This window comes from Lepidochelys kempii, chromosome 2 (assembly GCF_965140265.1).
Source record: "Lepidochelys kempii isolate rLepKem1 chromosome 2, rLepKem1.hap2, whole genome shotgun sequence".
Lineage (NCBI taxonomy): Eukaryota > Metazoa > Chordata > Testudines > Cheloniidae > Lepidochelys > Lepidochelys kempii.
In genome coordinates, this window is record NC_133257.1 from 224,701,670 (window position 1) to 224,721,144 (window position 19,475).

At 37.3% G+C, this 19,475-nt stretch overlaps 1 protein-coding gene across 10 annotated transcripts in view; it reads right to left on the reverse strand.

Moving 5' to 3' along the window:
- Positions 1 to 822: 822 nt before the first annotated feature.
- Positions 823 to 19,475, reverse strand: part of ANKIB1 (ankyrin repeat and IBR domain containing 1) — a 154,663-nt gene continuing 136,010 nt past the window's right edge. For 6 of the 10 annotated variants that reach the window (XM_073333970.1, XM_073333974.1, XM_073333971.1 and 3 more), the window contains 7 exons: positions 18,498 to 18,643; positions 16,050 to 16,228; positions 14,578 to 14,629; positions 9,179 to 9,290; positions 7,073 to 7,206; positions 5,984 to 6,730; positions 823 to 1,153 (listed from right to left, as the gene is read on the reverse strand). In XM_073333970.1, the coding sequence (XP_073190071.1) occupies positions 1,115 to 1,153; positions 5,984 to 6,730; positions 7,073 to 7,206; positions 9,179 to 9,290; positions 14,578 to 14,629; positions 16,050 to 16,228; positions 18,498 to 18,643 (1,409 nt within the window). In that variant the 3' untranslated portion in view covers positions 823 to 1,114. Of the gene's footprint in view, positions 1,154 to 3,340; positions 6,731 to 7,072; positions 7,207 to 9,178; positions 9,291 to 14,577; positions 14,630 to 16,049; positions 16,229 to 18,497; positions 18,644 to 19,475 lie in introns of those variants that run through there. The other 4 variants (XM_073333976.1, XM_073333978.1, XM_073333979.1 and 1 more) reach the window with 4 other exon arrangements.

Sequence of the window (19,475 nt, forward strand, 5' to 3'; positions counted from 1 at the left end):
GGGAATCAAAAACTGGTTACAAGATACGAAACAAAGAGTAGGAATAAATGGTCAGTTTTCAGAATGGAGAGAGGTAAATAGTGGTGTCTCCCAGATGTCTGTACTGGGACCAGTGCTATTCGACATATTCCTAAATGATCTGGGAAAAGGGGTAAACAGTGAGGTGGCCAAATTTGCAGATGATACAAAACTACTCAATATAGTTAAGTCTAAAGCAGACTGTGAAGAGTTACAAAGGGATCTCACAAAACCGGGTAACAAAATGGCAGATGAAATTCAATGTTGATAAATGCAAAGTAATGCACATTGGAAAACGTAATCCCAACGATACATATAAAACGTGGGGGTCTAAACTAGCTGCTGCTACTCAAGAAAGATCTTGGAGTCATTTGTGTACAGTTCTCTGAAAACATTCACGCAATGTGCAGCTACAGTCAAAAAAGCTAACAATGTTGGGAATCATTAGGAAAGAGAGAGAATAAGACAGAAAATATATTGCCTCTATAAATCCATGGTACACCCACATCTTGAATAGTGCATGCAGATCTGGTCACCCCATATCAAAAAGATATATTGGAATTGGAAAAGGTACAGAGAAAGGCAACAAAAATGATTAGGGGTATGGAACAGCTTCCATATCAGGAGAGATGTACATGACTGCCTGGGGCACGTCTCTTTATATAAATATCTACACCTATTAAGAGGCTTTTGGTGTTGGCCAAGTAGAATTAGTTTAAAACGCTCCACGTGGGGAGTAGAAACAGCCAGCCAAAGTAAACACAAATTGCAGACTAATCAGCAACAGAAATTTGTAAAAACTGGTCTTTTCAAACTGTTTGTTTTTATTGATCAGACAATTCACACATATGGGCTAGAGCCACAAAAAAGTGTTCCATGAGTCACTTGATCAGCTCTGTGGAAAAGTACCTGGGTCCATAAACTCAAATCTTGCAAATCACTACTTAGTTTCTGGGTCAGGTGAATTATTCTTATGCTTTTTTTAACATTACACATGTAAAACTGAAATCTGTTATCTTGCAGTATCTTGTGACAGATTCACAACTCATGCTGGGAGGAAAGCACCATTACTGTCTGAATCCTGAAGAATATTTTCTTATCTACTCCAGTTCATTGGGCTTTCATATGCAAAATCCTTTTCAGCATGAAATGAGAAAAGGAACAGTGTGAGGCAAAATATTAGAATAAGGCTAAGGAAAATCACTTACAAAAATTCAAGCTGTGGTGTAATATAAAAAACTCAGTAGAAGTGCAGTAAAAAAAAAAAAAGGTAAATCTTAACTTTTACAGCTGGAACTAAATGCATTTACAATGACAATCCTACCAACAATTAGCTTTAACATGAATATAAAGGGTGAGATGTAGCCTCAATTCTATATGAAGAATCTAAGAAAGGAGGTTTGCAGCTGTTTAAAAAATAGAGAGGCAGGACAACTTCCTCCTTTAATACATGTACAGTATTTGTGAACAAATTTTAACACTACCTGTAAAACAATTTCAAAATATTATCTGAAACAAACTTCTTACATTGTCTTGTTATATAGACATACATTGCTACTTTCATAGACAATTGTTTAATAGAATACATAGGTACAGCATTTGAAGTAGCTTAAATTTGAGCTGAAGTATACCATATCTTATCCACTTTTATGCCTTAAAGCATTTCCTCTGTCATCACAGTCTGCTAGAAATATGGCACGTGCAGCAAGTAAAGCAGATCCTGCCCCCTTCTTTCAATATAACCCGTCCACTATTCTGAAGCTGAAGGCGTCAGGGGCAGTGAAATGTCTCTCAGGGATGCATCTCCACTAGTCTCTTAGGCCCAGATCCTTCATGACTGGAATGGGAATTAGGCACCTAACTACCTTTGAAGATCTGGGCCTTTATCCTGGAAGTTTTCCACCACGGCCTGAGTGCAGTGGTGGAATCCTAGTCTAGACAGGTTAATAGCTGGTGTTTTTACTACTGTTTAGCCCTGATAAGAGCTCTAGACAACATGGTAAAAAACACTGGCTACCTGCATCATGTGTACCCTAAGTCTTCCACCCTTACCACCACCTGAGGTCACAAGAGTAGGAAACCTAGAGTGGAGGAAGAGGCCATCATGAGAAGACTTAATTAAGCAGAACATTGAGCCTGGACCATAATGGGTTGCCAACTCTGCATGCTTGTTATTTAAAAAGACCCTCAAGAAATATTTTTTCTTAATTTTAACAGCTATTATCAGTTTGTGATGCTAGGGAAGCTCAGATCTGTCTTCTCCAACTGGCCAAGGCCCAGTATTTTAAGAGCAAATTCTAGTATCCAGTTTAAGACTTCAAGTATGTTTATTATAGTACATTCAAAATAAAAGCTGATACTGCATACCAGTTGGAGGAAGATACTTGGTAATAACCGAATACGTATACTCCTATTTAACCTCTCACACAAAGGGTTTGGCTAGAAGTTTAATCTTTTGGAACCCTATTAGGGGTTGGAGGTGTTCCTTAGGTCGTGGAATTTGGGAGCTCAGATACAAAAAAAGCAGGGTCACTGCGGATGCAGCTTTTCTCTTATAGAGAGAGTACAATATCTATGCTTTATACATCAGGACCTTAGAGTTACAAATTGACCAATCAACCATGCACCGCATTTGGAACTGGAAGTGCACAATCAGGCAGCAACAGAGACAAAAAAGCAAATACAGTACAGCATTGTGTTCAATGTAAACTATTAAAAAAGGAAAGCAGCATTTTTCTTCTGCATAGTAAAGTTGTATTAAGTCAATGTTCAGTTGTACACTTTTGAAACAACCACCATAATGTTTTGTTCAGAGTTACAAACATTTTAGAGTTACGAACAACCTCCGTTCCAGAGGTGTTTGTAACTCTGAGGTTCTGCCTTCATATGCCCCTATGTTCAGAGTTGTTCCCAGATTGTGATATCTTTACTCCATAAGTAGTTCCATGGACTTCAGTAGCACAAGTTGTGGTTTGCAACACTACTCAGTGTGATGAGTAAAGATCTTGAGTAATCTGACCCCTAGTGACTAAACAAAAAATTAAGTACATTTTGGATGGTTTTTCCCTCTTAAATTTAACTTCTAATAAAATATGGTCACCTCAGTTAAATACATTATACTAAGAAAAGGAGTACTTGTGGCACCTTAGAGACAAACAAATTTATCTGAGCATAAGCTTTCGTGAGCTACAGCTCACTTCATCGGATGCGAAAGCTTATGCTCAAATAAATTGTTAGTCTCTAAAGTGCCACAAGTCCTCCTTTTCTTTTTGCAAATACAGATTAACACGGCTGCTACTCTGAAACCATACATTATACTGTCATCCTTTTTTTTTTTTTTAAAGCATCAAGAAATGCCTGATTGTATATGGTCTGCAACACCCATTCACAGTGTAGGATGAAACATTCATAGTCTAAGAACCAAATTAATCAAATCTATCTTCGGAATTTGCTAAAATAAAGTCCAAGATGTAATGAGACAGAAGGGAAATAGTTTAAGTAATAAATGTTTAATCAAAGAATTTTACATATTAACAGCATTCTTTTGGCCAAACATCTACATCGTTGTAGTATCCTACTGTATATAAAGTGGGAATGTATCAAGTATAGACTATGAAAGTGCAAACAACAATTCAAGGTTAGAGTAATTTTTTTACATTATAAAATTAATAGGTTTACAAAATAGGCTTGCCAAACTTTATTTCTGAACTGTAAAGTGAATGACTGTGGTGATTTTTAAAATAAAGTACTAAGAAAATACAAATTTAATATGCTTATTTTCATGCTCGAAATAGAGTATCACAGAAACAGTGGATATACTGCACAACCTAAACAAAGTACAGAAAAACCAGAACCCACAAACTTCACTATCTTCACAGAGCACTCTTACATATCTTACGGTAGCTTTGCAAGACACATCTCAATGTAATACACAATCTTTGTGAGAATCTTTGTATTCAAAAATTACAACTCAAGGACGCTATGCGAGTCAAACATTTTTAAGTTTTGGATCAATTCATGATGACAGTCTTTAAAGAACTATTTTAGATTATAGTAGTTTATAGCATAGAACATTTTAAAATAGGTATTTTCCAAAGATGACAAAGGGTTCAACATCAATGTTTTTGAGAATGGGGCCCCTAGAGGTAAAGTTAGAAAATGTACTGGAATTAGAGAGCATAACAACAGCCTCAAATCATTCTCTTTAAAGACATTGCTAAAGAGAAAAAGATTTTTGTGTGGCACCTGGAGATAAAATATTCATATATAACTCCTTACTAATATGAACCTTCTGACTACAAGGTTCCAGAAGTAGGATTTGAATGAAAAAGTTACCAAAACACTCACAGTAATCTCTCTCTCTATCTATCTTTGTTTGCCATCATACTTGCCTATACACGCTTGGCAGTGAAAAACTTTTATATCAACAAATCTCCTAACAGTCAAGCAAAACTTACAATGGAGTGTTGTGTATTGATTTTCCTTATATTATGACAGGTTTTGACTATATGCAAGTAAAACAGCACTTTCAACAATTTACTCTAGTTGTAATTACATACTGTACCACTGTATCTCACTTACCACTAACTGTAATTTTGATGCTTTTAAGCATATCTAAAACCAATATTTTCTTCACAGTACAACAACCAGAAAGGATCTTTTTTGTTTAGTTTTTCTACTAAACAGTAATCACACAGCAAGTGAATATTGTGCAATTGAACAAATATCTAGCAGTGTTTGTTACTTATGCAAAAACACTGACTGAACGTTTAGTCATTGTTTACTGTAAAGGCAAGGCCATGGGTGGTTTTATGGAGGTCTTTTCAATTAATAGCATAGTTATTCCAGAACAGACACTGAATCTGAATTACTTATTTAACTGTGGCAACTATCCATTTGGGTTACGGCAAAGGCACGGTAACATGTTGCACAGAATGCATTATTGAACTTTAATAATTGTGGGACAAGCAATAATATGAAAATTTCATATTTCTATATTTTATAAAATGTTACCATTAAAATTAATTGCACCATTAGTGCATAAAATGCATTGTAAAATTATGAAAAAGAACTATGATTGCACTTCCATTAAAGTGTCTCAAATACAGCATAGCTGTTGCTAATAAACTGTATTTTAATATTTAAAACAACTGTTTAACAGCAGCATGAGGTTTAATTAACTTAAGGTACAGGCTACATTTAATTAAATGCAGTCACCATGGCAATAAATGCCATTTAATTTAGAGAAGAAATGCTACCCGGTGGTTCACTGCTAAGAATCATGGGATTACTTTGATACAGGCACACTGTATACCTGTTGTATTGGGTGAAAGTTAGCTATTCACAGTTTGGCACATTTGGACTGTAAATAGACATGAAAAAAAACTTTAATTTTAATATTAAAAGAATATCCATTTTCTTGTTCCTGGAGCAGCACTAAAGAGAAGCATAAAATACCTCAATTCACTCTGCTAGTAAAAAAATGAAAGATAAATAAGGAAAAAGTTATGGAAAAGCAAAAACAAAATGTAAATGAACTGCTCAATGTTATTATTTTGCTGAAAAATTGAGTTCTAAAAATGGAAAAAACTATTTGAGGCTAAATAACAAAAATAATCAGTGTAAGCCTTTAATCCATACTTTCAAATTAAGGATTACCAACGTAAGGCTAAACAGATGGTGCAATGTATTAGGAATGTGGAGTATAACTTACTTATTCCTCTTCCTTCAGAGCAAAAAAGGCAAACACTACCTAATTAAATGCAAAGGATATTCCTTGAAAGGTTCATATTATTAGTCTAAAGAACTTCAATTCAAGGGAACGCCTATGTATTCCATCATTATGTCAGTGGTTTACAACTGAGCTGTACGTATGTGGATCAAAGTCCCCATAATGCTTACTCCACATACTGTACCATCTGTAACAGCCATCCATTTAAGATCAAAAACTAGTTTGTGTTCATACCAAATGTACATGCTCAATCCATTCATTTGAGGTCGGAGGAGTTTGACTTGAAACATCTTCTGAAGTATCCACACTGCTAACAGCTTCCCCAGTACAGTCACCACTTTGTGGCACTCTTTCCCCTGGAATGATGTTTTCTTCAGAAATACTCACTTCTGTTTGGGTTCCTCTGCCTTCATTTCTGAGGGCATCCTCAAAAAGTGCATGCTCTTCCTGAGGCTCCAGTCCTACCTCTAAAAGATTTGGTTGTCCTCCTGACCCATCATCGATACTATGTTGCTGTGAATCCTCATCAGTTTCTGTACTTGCTGAAGGAATTAGTGCGATACTTTGAGGGTTCATGTCATGGAACCAGGCCATGATATTTCCAAGCAGATTTTCATTAATATTGGGGTCCTGGCTACTTGAATCAGCATCACTAGATGCTGAGTATAATCCACTTCTTGTATCACTGAAAGGGTGTGAACTAAGGCGATCAGCTGAAAATGGATCATTGCCTGCCCCTAGTCTCATCAAACTATCACCAAGTTCTAACAACTCAGAGCTGCTCAAAGCCGCCCTAGGGTTATCTATATTTACAGGAACTGAGTCCAACCTTGTAGGCAAAGATGTACCTATTGCTCCTAATGATGCCTCATTATTAAGGAAGTCTCTAGTTTCTTCATCAATAGCCAGACCAGATTCTTGCAATGATAACTGAATAGCAAGCAGGATGTTTGGGTCATCTTCATCCAAAGAACTAAGAGCCTATGGAGATATACAAGATCAGTTTCAAAATTAAATAATTTTTGCTTTTATCAAGTTTTGGATTCAAAATTAATGTATATTGTTGCATTTTGTTTAAAATGTCTGAAAAATGTATTCCAGTAAAGTTTTTAAATCAATTCTAAAAGTTGATTTATCCTTGATGATGATGATACATTTACGGTAGCTTAACAATACTTTGTAAATTCATATTTTCTTATGCTAGATTCCACACCTCTCACCACCATAAATAGTCATGTAACAAATGTAGGATGCAGGAAAATATGATAAAGAAAAATATAGGAAGGAAAGCAAAGCAAATGGACAGGAGACTAGGGAAGATACCTGAAGAGAATCCTGGTTTTCAGAGCGACTGACAGGGGTATAGTCATGAAGTGAAGAGCTGTGCAGAATACTCATAGAAGCTGAACTCACCATGGAGGTACCGTGTCTTCTACTGCTACCACCCTCCTGAGTATCTGTTAAAATAATTTAAACAAAAACATTTAAGTATGAACACGAAACCTCTCTCCATTTTTAATCCCCATTTTTATTGGCAGAACCTCCTGCTTCTTATTAATTTGGCTTCAAGTGTATGATCTTGCTCTCTTCCTCATTTTGGCCCAAATCCTGTAATACAGAGCACAGCCCCAACAACTGGCTGTTCGCTAGAGGAAAGGACTGCTTCCCCATCCCCTCCTTAGGATGCTTGCACAGCTGCTCCCATGGCACCAACAAATCCCTGCTGGATTTGGAAGGGGGGGGGGGTGGAGGAGACAAGAGGAGCCTTGTTACAAATGGTTCTTCTGGCCTTGCTCCGTGCACAGCACACATTAACCTCCCCCCCCATCCAGTCCCAACTCATGTACAGTGGAACAGTACCAGTTACATTGCTTTGGGAGTCTCCATGGCTGCACAGGATGGGATTGATTTACCCCTTTGTGCGTGTCTGCTCCCTTAATTGCATTCTTCCTCTCTTTACGGGAATGGGACTCATGGTCAATAATACAAGTCAATGGATAAGGTGGCAGAAGGGCTTCTAAAACCCACTCGTGCATTATGGAACACTTTGGTAAAAAAACAAATCTTTCTTCCCCTCCTCACATTTGCTTGAAAACGAGATTTTCCTTCTAAATATGGGACCAGACTCTCCATCATGATTTGGCCTCTTTACGCTTTCCCTTGTGGAAAGTGCCTCTGGGAAATACCCTTGGCATAACAGAGTTCCCTGGATGCTGTAGATTTGCCAGAATGCTCTTAGTCACTCCCTCTCAGCCCCTAATGCAGGGACCTGGATTTGGCCCTTTGTGCTTGTCTGCCTCCTTCCTATTTGCCAAAATCCATGTTAGCAGTTCTCTTCCTCTAGTCTTAGCTGCAGAGTGGCCCCTACCACATTGTGGCAATTGAGTGTAATTTAGAGCAGCCATGAAGCTGTTCTAATTTAAGACAGGGGCCAAAATATGCAGGTCACAGATATACATGTGCACATGGAGCTCAGCTGCAAACTGAGAATTTTGCTCACATTTCTTTTTACTGTGATGTGTCAGCATTTCTAAGAGTAATGTTGCTATTGCTTCCCCTGTGAATCCAAGTGACATTCCTGTTCTTAAAAAAAATTTCTAAAAATGAAATAAGTGTTGTCAGAAAAAACTCATTCCACAGTAGAGGGAAATATCAATCTTTTGAATTATGGTAATAGGATTTACCATTTTAACTTGAAAATTAAGAATGAAATAAAAGTGAGATCCCAACAGGTTGTCCCTTAATCACAACTAACTTGATGGCATTAAGTTTGGCAAAAACAAATTACCTTGTAAAAAGCCAAAATGGGTGGCAATTTTGCATCAGTTATTTTAAACTGCAGTCTTGGAATTATTTTAATCCACACTTTGATTTTGTCCCTCCATGCTTCTCCTGCATATCTCACTGGACAAAAACCAGTGAATTTATATTATGTTCTATTAGGTGGATACAGGGGTTTTAGAACCCTTCTATGTCACTCTGGCCCTTTTATCAGGCATAAAGGAGCTTGGTATGGGGATGAGAATCTTACGTGATGTATTTACTGCTGAAAATGTCTTCAGAGACAGAAAAATAAGTTTGCTCTAAGTAAGGGTGGATGGTCTAAGGCCAGGGTCCTGCAAAGATTCATGGGTATGTTCAACTGTACAGGAATAGAGTAGCAGCCGTGTTAGTCTGTATCTGCAAAAAGAAAAGGAGGACTTTGTGGCACCTTAGAGACTAACAAATTTGTTAGTCTCTAAGGTGCCACAAGTCCTCTTTTTCTTTTTGTACAGGAGTAGTCACACTGAAGTAAAATTAAGCAAGTGCAGCACTGAGACCATAATCTTTTTTTAATCTATCTATCTATAAACTAAGGATCATAGTGGATTCTACTAACAATTTGAGATACATTTATTTTTTCTTTTTTACGCCAAACAAAAAACATACCTAATGTGCTCTCACTAGGGTCTTCGGGGTCTGGAGTATTACTGAGCAGACTGTGTATGTCTCCACGTCGACGCTGTCTATGCCTCCTCCGATACTGAAATTCAGCATATTCCTGCATAAATCAAAGGTTACAAAATACAGGGGAACATGCAATATTTTTTCTCCCATAACCAACAGTACATTTTCTATTAAGAAAAATGTGTGATTTTATACATTTATTATAAAATCACCTGTTCCTAGAAAATAAATCGCAGATTGTCATGCAAGAAATTAAAAAAAAGAAAAAGAAAAAAAAAAAAGACAGCAGGTAATCCTAAATGAACAAAATTCTTAACGAGCAAAGCCTGCTAGTTGCAGATATCTGAATACTTGCAATCTCCATTTTTTTTTAATAATTCCAAGTTCTGTTAATTTTGTTCACAAGTTTTAATACCAAATTTTAATTATTTTTAGACATACAACTGATTAAATATGAGCCTTCTCTCTTTTTTGTTTAACATTAGACATTAAGGAGCTACCTTCTAAGGCCCCATACCCAGCAAAACACTTAAATTTGTGCCTGTTTTCAAGGAATTGTAAAGTTATGCACGTGCTTAAAGTGCTTCACTGACTTGCGGCCTACATTTGCAGGGCTAACACAAATCTGTGGTACAAAGTGGCTGGTCTGTGTCCCTAGCCTCTGTTTGCCAGAAGCTGGGAATGAGCGACAGGGAATGGATCACTCGATGACTACCTGTTCTGTTCATCCCCTCTGGGGCACCTGGTATTGGGCACTGTCGGAAGACAGGATACTGGGTTAGATGGACCTTTGGTCTGACCCAGTATGGCCGTTCTTATGTTTTAACTGGGGTTAGATTTCATCCACTGCATAGTGATAAAAAGAGGCATGCCATCGTACCTACTTATTTAACACTTTTGACAAGTCAGGGTGGGTGTGGGCATCAGAGTAGGGACTGCAAATGTTTCTTAGTGTGATTTGTTTATTTACAAAATGTACACAAATCTTGTTTTACTTGAACAGAGGTGGCAAAAAACTGCACTTAGGTGTTAATTCCCTTTATCAGAAACTGCAGATAAGGCACCATAGTCTGCCCCAAGAAGCAGCTGTCTCCAACTTCTGTCTCTCTCTAGGATTCACACCAATTTCAAACAAATCTAACTAGTTAAACACATACTAAACTTAGTTTCTCCGTCAGCCCCTGCACTTTACACCTGGGAAACTCCTACTCCAAAGCTTCTCTTGTACTGTGTGGCCTGGAAAAGGTAGCCTAACCATTAAGCCTCCTTTTGTACAGCTGCTCTGCAACATAAAAGAAACTTAGAAAGGACCAACAGTCCAGACAGTTACTTCATGGCCTCTTCAGTTCTTTCTATGGAGAGTTTCATCCCAGGTGCTTACACATTAACAACAAATACAAGCTGTAAGCACTTTCACCACAATAGGATCAACGCTAGCAGACTCTTGCTCCTGTGTGAAGTTCCACTGATTCAAGTGCAGCATCAGAACCTTAATTTCCAGATCTTGATGCCTAACAATTGACTTAGTATTCTTTACACCATATACACCTATTCCTTAAGTAAAGAGATCCATATTAATTTATAAATATACACACACCCACCATGGGGATTGAGAATGATCAGAAATGAGTCCATAAAGTATTAAGATTTGAAAGTCATTGCAGATATTACATAAAATATAATTTTCTCTATGTTTGCAATAAGGTCACAGATTTCACTTATGGCCTTTTTAATAATTGTTGTTTCTTTAATATATTTGTGCTTCAGACAGATATCTCCACTCATAGAGATATAATTTTGTTTCTGATTACTTAGAAAGATGTTATATATTTTAGCAATATAGATTTTAATTTTATTGCACTGAAAAGTAGAATTTTCATATACTGGCCTAAATATAGTGCTTTTTACTGAAAACATTCAAATTTTCTCTATTCTGGGTAGAATTTTGTGGTAACAAGATCTGGTATATGCAAATATTTTACTTTGGTATCAGTCAAAATACATAATTGTGCTAAAAAGTTTGTCTAGTGAATTTAATGGAAAATACAAAAAGGACAATTATTTTAGCTACAGAATTCCTTTAGCTCAGGTGGTTGCAAGTATCTTTGGCAACTGAGGTACAAAGGATCCAATTTAAATCAGATGGTGTCATATTTGGGCAAATTATAACGGCTAATCAACTGTCATCTAAACGTGACTGCCATGTTACTTATTGTTTAACAGAAGCTTTCCCCTTTTCTAGTCTGCCTTTTCTCCTACCCTGTTCCTCCTGGGCTGTTGTAACATCACAGATATAGTTCAGTCTCACAAAACACTGAATTATTTAGGAACAAAGGAAGAACTGAAGCAATTGGACAGGAGAAACAAGCTGATTACACTATAAGAAGCAAGCTGTTTTTTTCTGACAGCATATTGCTAACCAGCAACAATAGGAAAGGAAATATATAGAAAATGGAGTTTTATAAGACCTGGTATTTTTCCAGTGTGTCTGAAAGTGACTGGCTCATAAGAAAAATGAAGAAGTGAGATTTCTCCTTTAACCTCACGGTTTGATTTAAACCCCATGAAATATTTAATTCAAGTTAGGGAGAGAAAGGAAAACTTGAAAGGAAAATGCACATATTATATGCAGTGCAGTTTGACAATCACATAAATGTTCTTCCACCATGTATAAATGATAAAATATTGTTTTAAAAAATTGTATTTTGCTTTTTCTAATCCTGTCAGCAGTAGTCCATCCTGCAGAAAAAGTGATCTTATTTGTGACACGACTAACATAATATTGTATCTAGGGCTGTCAATTAATTGTAGTTAACCCATGCAATTAACTCAAAAATATTAATCGCGATTAAAAAAATTAATCACTATTAATTGCACTTTTAATCACACTGTTAAACAATAGAATACCAATTGAAATTCATTAAATATTTTTGGATGCTTTTCTACATTTTCAAATATATTGATTTCAATTACAACACAGAATACGAAGTGTGCAGTGCTCACTTTATATTTATTATTTTTTATTACAAATATTTGCACTATAAAAATGATAAACAAAGAAATAGCGTTTTTCAATTCACCTCATACAAGTACCATAATGCAATATCTTTACAATGAAAGTGCAACTTACAAATGTAGATTTTTTTTGGTTACATAACTGCACTGAAAAAACCAAAACAATGTAAAACTTTAGAGCCTACAAGTCCACTCAGTCCTACTTCTTGTTCAGCCAATCGCTAAGACAAACAAGTTTGTTTACATTTACAGGAGATACTGCTGCCTGCTTCTTATTTACAATGTCACCTGAAAGTGAGAACAGGCATTTAAATGGCACTTTTGTAGCTGGCATTGCAAGGAATTTACGTGCCAGATAAGCTAAACATTTGTATGCCCCTTCATGCTTCGGCCACCATTCCATAGGACATGTTTCTATGCTGACGATGCTCGTTTAAAAAAAATGTGTTAATTAAATTTGTGACTGCACTCCTTGGGGGACAACTGTATGTCTCCTGCTCTGTTTTACCCGCATTCTGCCATATATTTCATGTTCTAGCAGTCTCAGATGATGACCCAACAGATGATGTTCATTTTAAGAACATGTTCACTTCAGATTTGACAAAACGCAAAGAAGGTACCAATGTGAGATTTCTAAAGATAGCTACAGCACTTGACCAAAGATTTAAGAATCTGAAGTGCTTTCCAAAATTTGAGAGGGATGAAGCGTGGAGCATGCTTTCAGAAGTCCTAAAAGAGCAACATTCCTATGCGGAAACTACAGAACCTGAACCACCAAAAAAGAAAATCAACCTTCTGCTGGTGGCATCTGACTCAGATGATGAAAATGAATATGCATCTTTCCACACTGCTTTGGATTGTTATTGAGCAGAACCTGTCATCGGCATGGACGTGTGTCCTCTGGAAGGGTGGTTGAAGCATGAAGGGACATATGAATCTTTAGAGCATCTGGCACGTAAATATATCTTGCGATGACGGCTACCACTGTGCCATGCAAAAATCTGTTGTCACTTTCAGGTTAAACTGTAAACAAGAAGCAGGCAGCATTATCTCCTGCAAATGTAAACAAACTTGTTTGTCTGACAGGTTTCAGAGTAACAGCCGTGTTAGTCTGTATTCGCAAAAAGAAAAGGAGTACTGAGCTGTAGCTCACGAAAGCTCATGCTCAAATAAATTGGTTAGTCTCTAAGGTGCCACAAGTACTCCTTTTCTTTTTTCAGAGGAACAGCCGTGTTAGTCTGTATTCGCAAAAAGAAAAGGAGTACTTGTGGCACCTTAGAGACTAACCAATTTATTTGAGCATGAGCTTTCGTGAGCTACAGCTCACTTCATCAGATGTTTACCGTGGAAACTGCAGCAGACTTTATATACACACAGAAATACCTTTTCTTTTTGTTTATCTGAGCGATTGGCTGAACAAGAAGTAGGATGGAGTGGACATGCAGGCTCTAAAATTTTACATTGTTTTATTTTTGAGTGCAGTTATTTTTTTGTACATAATTCTACATTTGTAAGTTCAACTTTCATGATAAAGAGATTGCACTACATTATTTGTATTACGTGAACTGAAAAAAACTATTTATTTTGTTTTTTACTGTGCAAATATTTGTCATCAAAAATAATAATATAAAGTGAGCACTGTACACTTTGTATTCTGTGGTAATTGAAATCAATATGTTTGAAAATGTAGAAAACATCCAAAAATATTTAAATAAATGGTATTCTATCATTCTTTAGCAGTGCGATTAATCGCACAATTAATTGCAATAAATTTTTTTAATTGCTTGACAGCCCTAATTATATCAGAAATTATCTAGTTTCCTTCCTCTTTAATACTACTTTTACATTCAGAATAATATTTGTTTAAAATTTAAACAGAACATTTAATTTTAAATCTTTAATTTTTTGTTGAATTGTTAAATCAGTAAAGAATGGAAGATAGTGTGCCACTTCATTTAGGTTCTCTGTCAAATTCTGTTGGACTGGTATTGCATTCAAAAGTATATTTTTAATTATACAGATTTTTGAATATTTACTATAAAATCTTGCCCAAAATGCAGGCATGTTTTGTTCGTAGATTATTGCCTTGCTCTGAGATTGGAAAAAATACAATGCAAAAGAGTTGGTCTGATGCCATCCTTAAGAGCTGTCTTTTCATAAGACTCATTGTTTAGGTACTGCCCAATTACCCATGCATATATTTCCTTCTATTGTGAAGCAAAGAAAATGGAAAGCTTAAACCCAACCTTGCAAACCTCAGTACAATATGAAACAAAATCTGGAATCTCTCCATGCAAAACAGAATTACACCCTGGTTCCTATAATATGCAGAGTGACATTAAAAATGTAAAAAAGAAATAGTTTACCTCAGGGGATGCAAATCCTAAATATTCCCAATCCCATGTTCCACCAGCAAAGCTATAAATTAAATTAGATACATCATGTAATTTATTAGCAGAATAAAGTATGAACAATGGCTCCCCCAGTCTACAACTGTAAACCACCTTGAGGTGAACTCCTCATCTGGTTAACACATACATTTATAAAAATGTTTCAGAAGATTGGATAAGTAAATTATTTAAAATTCTAGATTTTGAAAATTATTCTCAGCAGTTATTTAACTAGTGTTTGGTGAGTGCCAAGTATTTAAGTGGCTATTTTGAAGTACAGGATGTGAAATGAGGCCACAAGCACTCAGCTAGCCATTAAGAGATCAAAAAACTGGGTGTGAATTATACTATAAAAATTCATATCTAGTACACTGACTAAACTGGGAAAGAATCATTACACCCAAATTATGCTTCACTGTCACAATGGCTTGGAGGGTAGAACAATTGAGTGGGTGCATATATGTTATAATTATACTTATTATTAACTATTCTTGTAATTCACAACTTGGCATATCTTAATGTAATTAAAAAAAAAAAACAGAAAAAACTAAAAGAATGATTTTTAGGTCTACATCCTTTCACTAGAAGAAAAGGAAGAGAAATGTGGGGATAAAATAGTATACACACACCAAACCTACGAGTAACTTCAAACAATTAAAATGTAATCTAAACAGAACACCGAGTAGCAAAAATATTGCTTCTCTGAATCAGTTCCATCAATCACATTACTCTATTAAGATCTTTATTCTATTAACAAGCTGTCTTCAGTTTAACACCTTTCACTTGTCAGATGACCAGACTGCAATGGAAGTGTATACAGCAATTTGAGTTGGCATCCACAAGGTGCCATAAGAGTGAAATGAAAATGCCAATCTAATCAAAAATATAGGAACTGTGAATGAGATTATTTGGCTTTCTAGCTAGAGGAGGAAATCAATGACTTCCCCACACAGTTCTAGTCAGCCTCTGCAACTTCATAAACTCCAGGGGTGGATTTCTACCAAAGCATGGGCTCTATCTCCCATGCTAATATTGCAACTGCACCTGTGTGGAAAGAGTTGGCAAACCACCCCCGCCCCCCGGCCCAAAAAAAAAACAAAAAAAAAACACCACACTGGTGAAAATCCTGCCTGGTTTTGGATTTCATTACAAATTTAAAAGTCAGCCAAGATTCCTCATTTTCAGTTCCAAAATGAAAGTGAGAGACACTTGGCAGTTTAACGGAGTTTCACATGCTGAAGTTTAAAGTGAAAGGGTGTAATTTCACACAAATCAAATGAAGGAAGTGTTTGTTGAGCCAGTGACCTACAACTACAAAATTCTGTCAGCTCTATTTTGCCTTGAGGTGTATGTCAAAGCAAGCACTAGTTGGAGGGGTGGGTTTACAGAGCTTGGTAGCTGTAACCTGAACTTTTTTGGTTTGCACACGCTTTTTATGCCTAAATTACCTGCGCCTTGGAGCTTCTGGTGAGTCTGCAGGGGCAACTCCCCGGGCCACAGAGGCCAGAAACTCTTGCCTCTTCTGCTGCACAAGACATGCTGCACGGATTATTTTATGACGAGGCGTACGAAGATAAGGCCTGTTTACTTTCTGAGCAAGGTCTTCAGTGACCATTTCTAAGTCTGTCTGCAACAGAAAATAAACACAGTATACCACGTAATGTTACAACAAAATAAAACAGTTAAATGAAAAACTGGCATAACTGCACTGTAAACATGCTATACAGTAACTCCTTGCTTAACACTGTAGTTACGTTCCCAAAAATGCTACTTTAAGCAAAACGATGTTAAGCGAATCTGGGATGGAGTGGGGTGGGGTTAGATTCCAGGAAAAAAAATTTCGCCAGACAAAAGACAATTAAAAAAAAAATATATAAATATACACACACACACAATATAAGTTTTAAACAATTTAATCCTGTACACAGCAATGATGATTGTGAAGCTTGGTTGAGGTGGTGAAGTCAGAGGGTGGAAGAGGGTGGGATATTTCCCAGGGAATGCTTTACTGCTAAATGATGAACTAACACTCGGCTGAGCCCTCAAGCATTAACCCATTGTTGTTAATGTAGCCTCATACTCTACAAGGCAGCACGAATGGAGGGAGGGGAGATACACACACTGTGTGCGTGTGTTGCACATTGCCCCTTTAAGTTCGCTGACCCCACTCTAAGTACACTGCCTTTTTAAGTAGATCAGCAAGTTGAGACAGCAGCTGCTGCCAGCAAGCTCCCTCTGTCCTGAGCCCTGTCATGTGTCTCCCTCTGCTCAGTGAAGATGGGGTAAAGGAAGGGGGGGCAGGGGAACACCCTGACATTAGCACCCCTCTGCACAGCAAGCAAGAGGCTCCCGGGAGCAGCTCCAAGGCAGAGGGCAGGAGCAGCACACGGCAGTGGGGGGAGGGACAGCTGAACTGCCTGGCAATTGATAGCCTGCTGGGTGGCTGCCGCACAGGGAACTTAGGGGAGCGGGGAGCTGATGGTCCACCCTAGTTCCAAGCCCCCACCAGCTAGCTCCAATGGGCTGCTTTTTCTGCAAGCAGTGGACAAAGCAGGCGGCTGCCAAACAACGTTATATGGGAGCATTGCACAACTTTAAACAAGCATGTTCTCTAATTGATCAGCAATGAAACAACGTTAGCCGGGACGACATTAAGTGAGGGGTTACTATACTGAATAATTCAATTTTTCTAAAGACACCATCCTGACAGGATTCTCACTCCTGGGTGTTAGCTCCTTAACAAGAAACTGATGGAACTCCCTCAGCCCTCAAAGAATTTTTACCACTGAGGGCAGAGGTGTGCTAAGACCATGCTGATTATGCTGACCAATACTGTCTCGTTGTTTCCTTGTACTCCTCATTTGTCTTTATCCATCCCGTCTTGTTCTTAAATTGTAAGTTCTTTGGGGCAGGTTCTGTCTTGTGGTTCTGTGTTTGTACAGTGTCTAGCATAATAGGTCCTGGTCCTTAACTAGGGCTCTTAGGTACTATGGAAATACATATAAATAAATAAAGTTGTGAGGTATAGTGAGCCAAGCCCTCTAGTGGCCATTGCATGCCATCCCCCGCTGGGTGTAATAAATACTGCCCTCTAATTCCAGAAAGTTCCTTCTTGATTAGCCATCAAGAAAGGGGCTGTCTGTTGAAAAAAAGCATCATTCTGACATAACTTTCATTCACCACATAATTCCCAAACTCTATGGGGAGGTATCTTCTTTAATGTTTATGTGTTGATTCTATTTTGGGGGGGGGGGGAGAGGGTGGCATATTTTTGGTTATGGTTAATCATTTCGTATTGGTTTATCATCCTAGGGAGCTTCACTTCCTGTGCAAATGAAGGGACTGAGTAGATCATTTAGGGGACATTATTTATACCCAGCAGAGAAAGGAGATTTGATAGTCAATGCAGGGCTTGGCTTGCACTATACCCAAAGCCAGTGCCCTCTGGAATCAAAATTATTTTAGAATTGAGGGAGATCTGCTGGTCTCAGCCGAATCCAGGAATGAGAATCCTGTTCATATATCTTCAGAAAAGCTGAATTACAAGTGTATATTTTTTCATTAAGAATCTGTCTTTAAAGCTGCAATAAAATATTTTTAATAAAATAATTGTATTATAGACTAAACAATCCTGCCAAAACTATTCTTCACTCCCTTCCCCCTAATTTGGTTGTAGCCTTAAAACCTCTAAAGACAGAATTCAAAGTCATATTGACCCAACAATGAGTTTAATGTTACAGCAAAATAAATAGTTCATTATACACATTTTTTCCCACATCTTTGTCATTTTGAACTAAGTTTAAGAATTTTATGTAGTCAGAAAACATGCCAGATGGATAACTAGTATTACAAGAAAAATTAGTTGGGTCATAAAAAGCAAAACATACTTATTTTACCTGCATAAGTTCAAATATTTCTTTCTTTGTGCTTTTAGGTTCCAAAAAGAATCCATATGGATAAGAACACTTGAGAATGCGGCGAGTTTTTAGGAGCTCTTGTACTGCATCTTCAATGAAAGTGGTATCAGGACAGCCTCCTTCAGCTGTACAGTAACACAAGCATTGTAAAAACATTTTTCTGCTGACCTCAGTAGTTTTATTATGAGAGTTTCCCCCAAAAGAAGTACAAGTTATGCAAGATCGGAAATATTTTCCAAATCAAAGCCAGTCCACACTGTACATGGGTAAGTGTGGTTATGGTAAAAAAACTAACTATGTACCATTAGCTTCTCTCTAACTCAAGTGGTCTATTCCTTGGGTGTATTTAGCCTCTCACATGCTTATTCTACTTCCTAATAGAAGCTTTTACCACATTTTATTTACACTAACATTTCAGAATGAGAAATTACACTGTGTAATAGGCTCTAATGAGCCCTATCAATAAAAGGCTTATCCAGAAGGACAGATAAGATTGCTCACTTGGGCCAGCTGGGTAAAACTGCCAGCAGTGACGACCTGACCAGGTCTGAATTTCCACTCTTGCAGGTGGTGACATAGCAGGTTGTCTTCATACAGTTTCAATACAGACTTATGCCCATGATCCTGCAAAGAGCTCCTCGTGGGCAACCCCTACGTACACGCAGAGCTCACTGGAGGATCAAGACTATTTCTTTATTATGGGTACACTTCTCTACAAAGAAAGAAAATAAACTGATGCAGAACAGATTCACATATAACAAGTTGTGCACTGTGCTGTGCACTGGTTGAATCAAATCACCTTTCCTCACCCTAAAGGTGACTGCATTTCAGAAGCAAGTGATTCTTTCTATATAGAATACATGCTGTAGTTCCTAAAGCACCTTGGGATCCTTCAGAGTGCAAGTCACTACATAAATGTAAGATACCATTAAAAGTCTGAAATTCATACTTCACTGT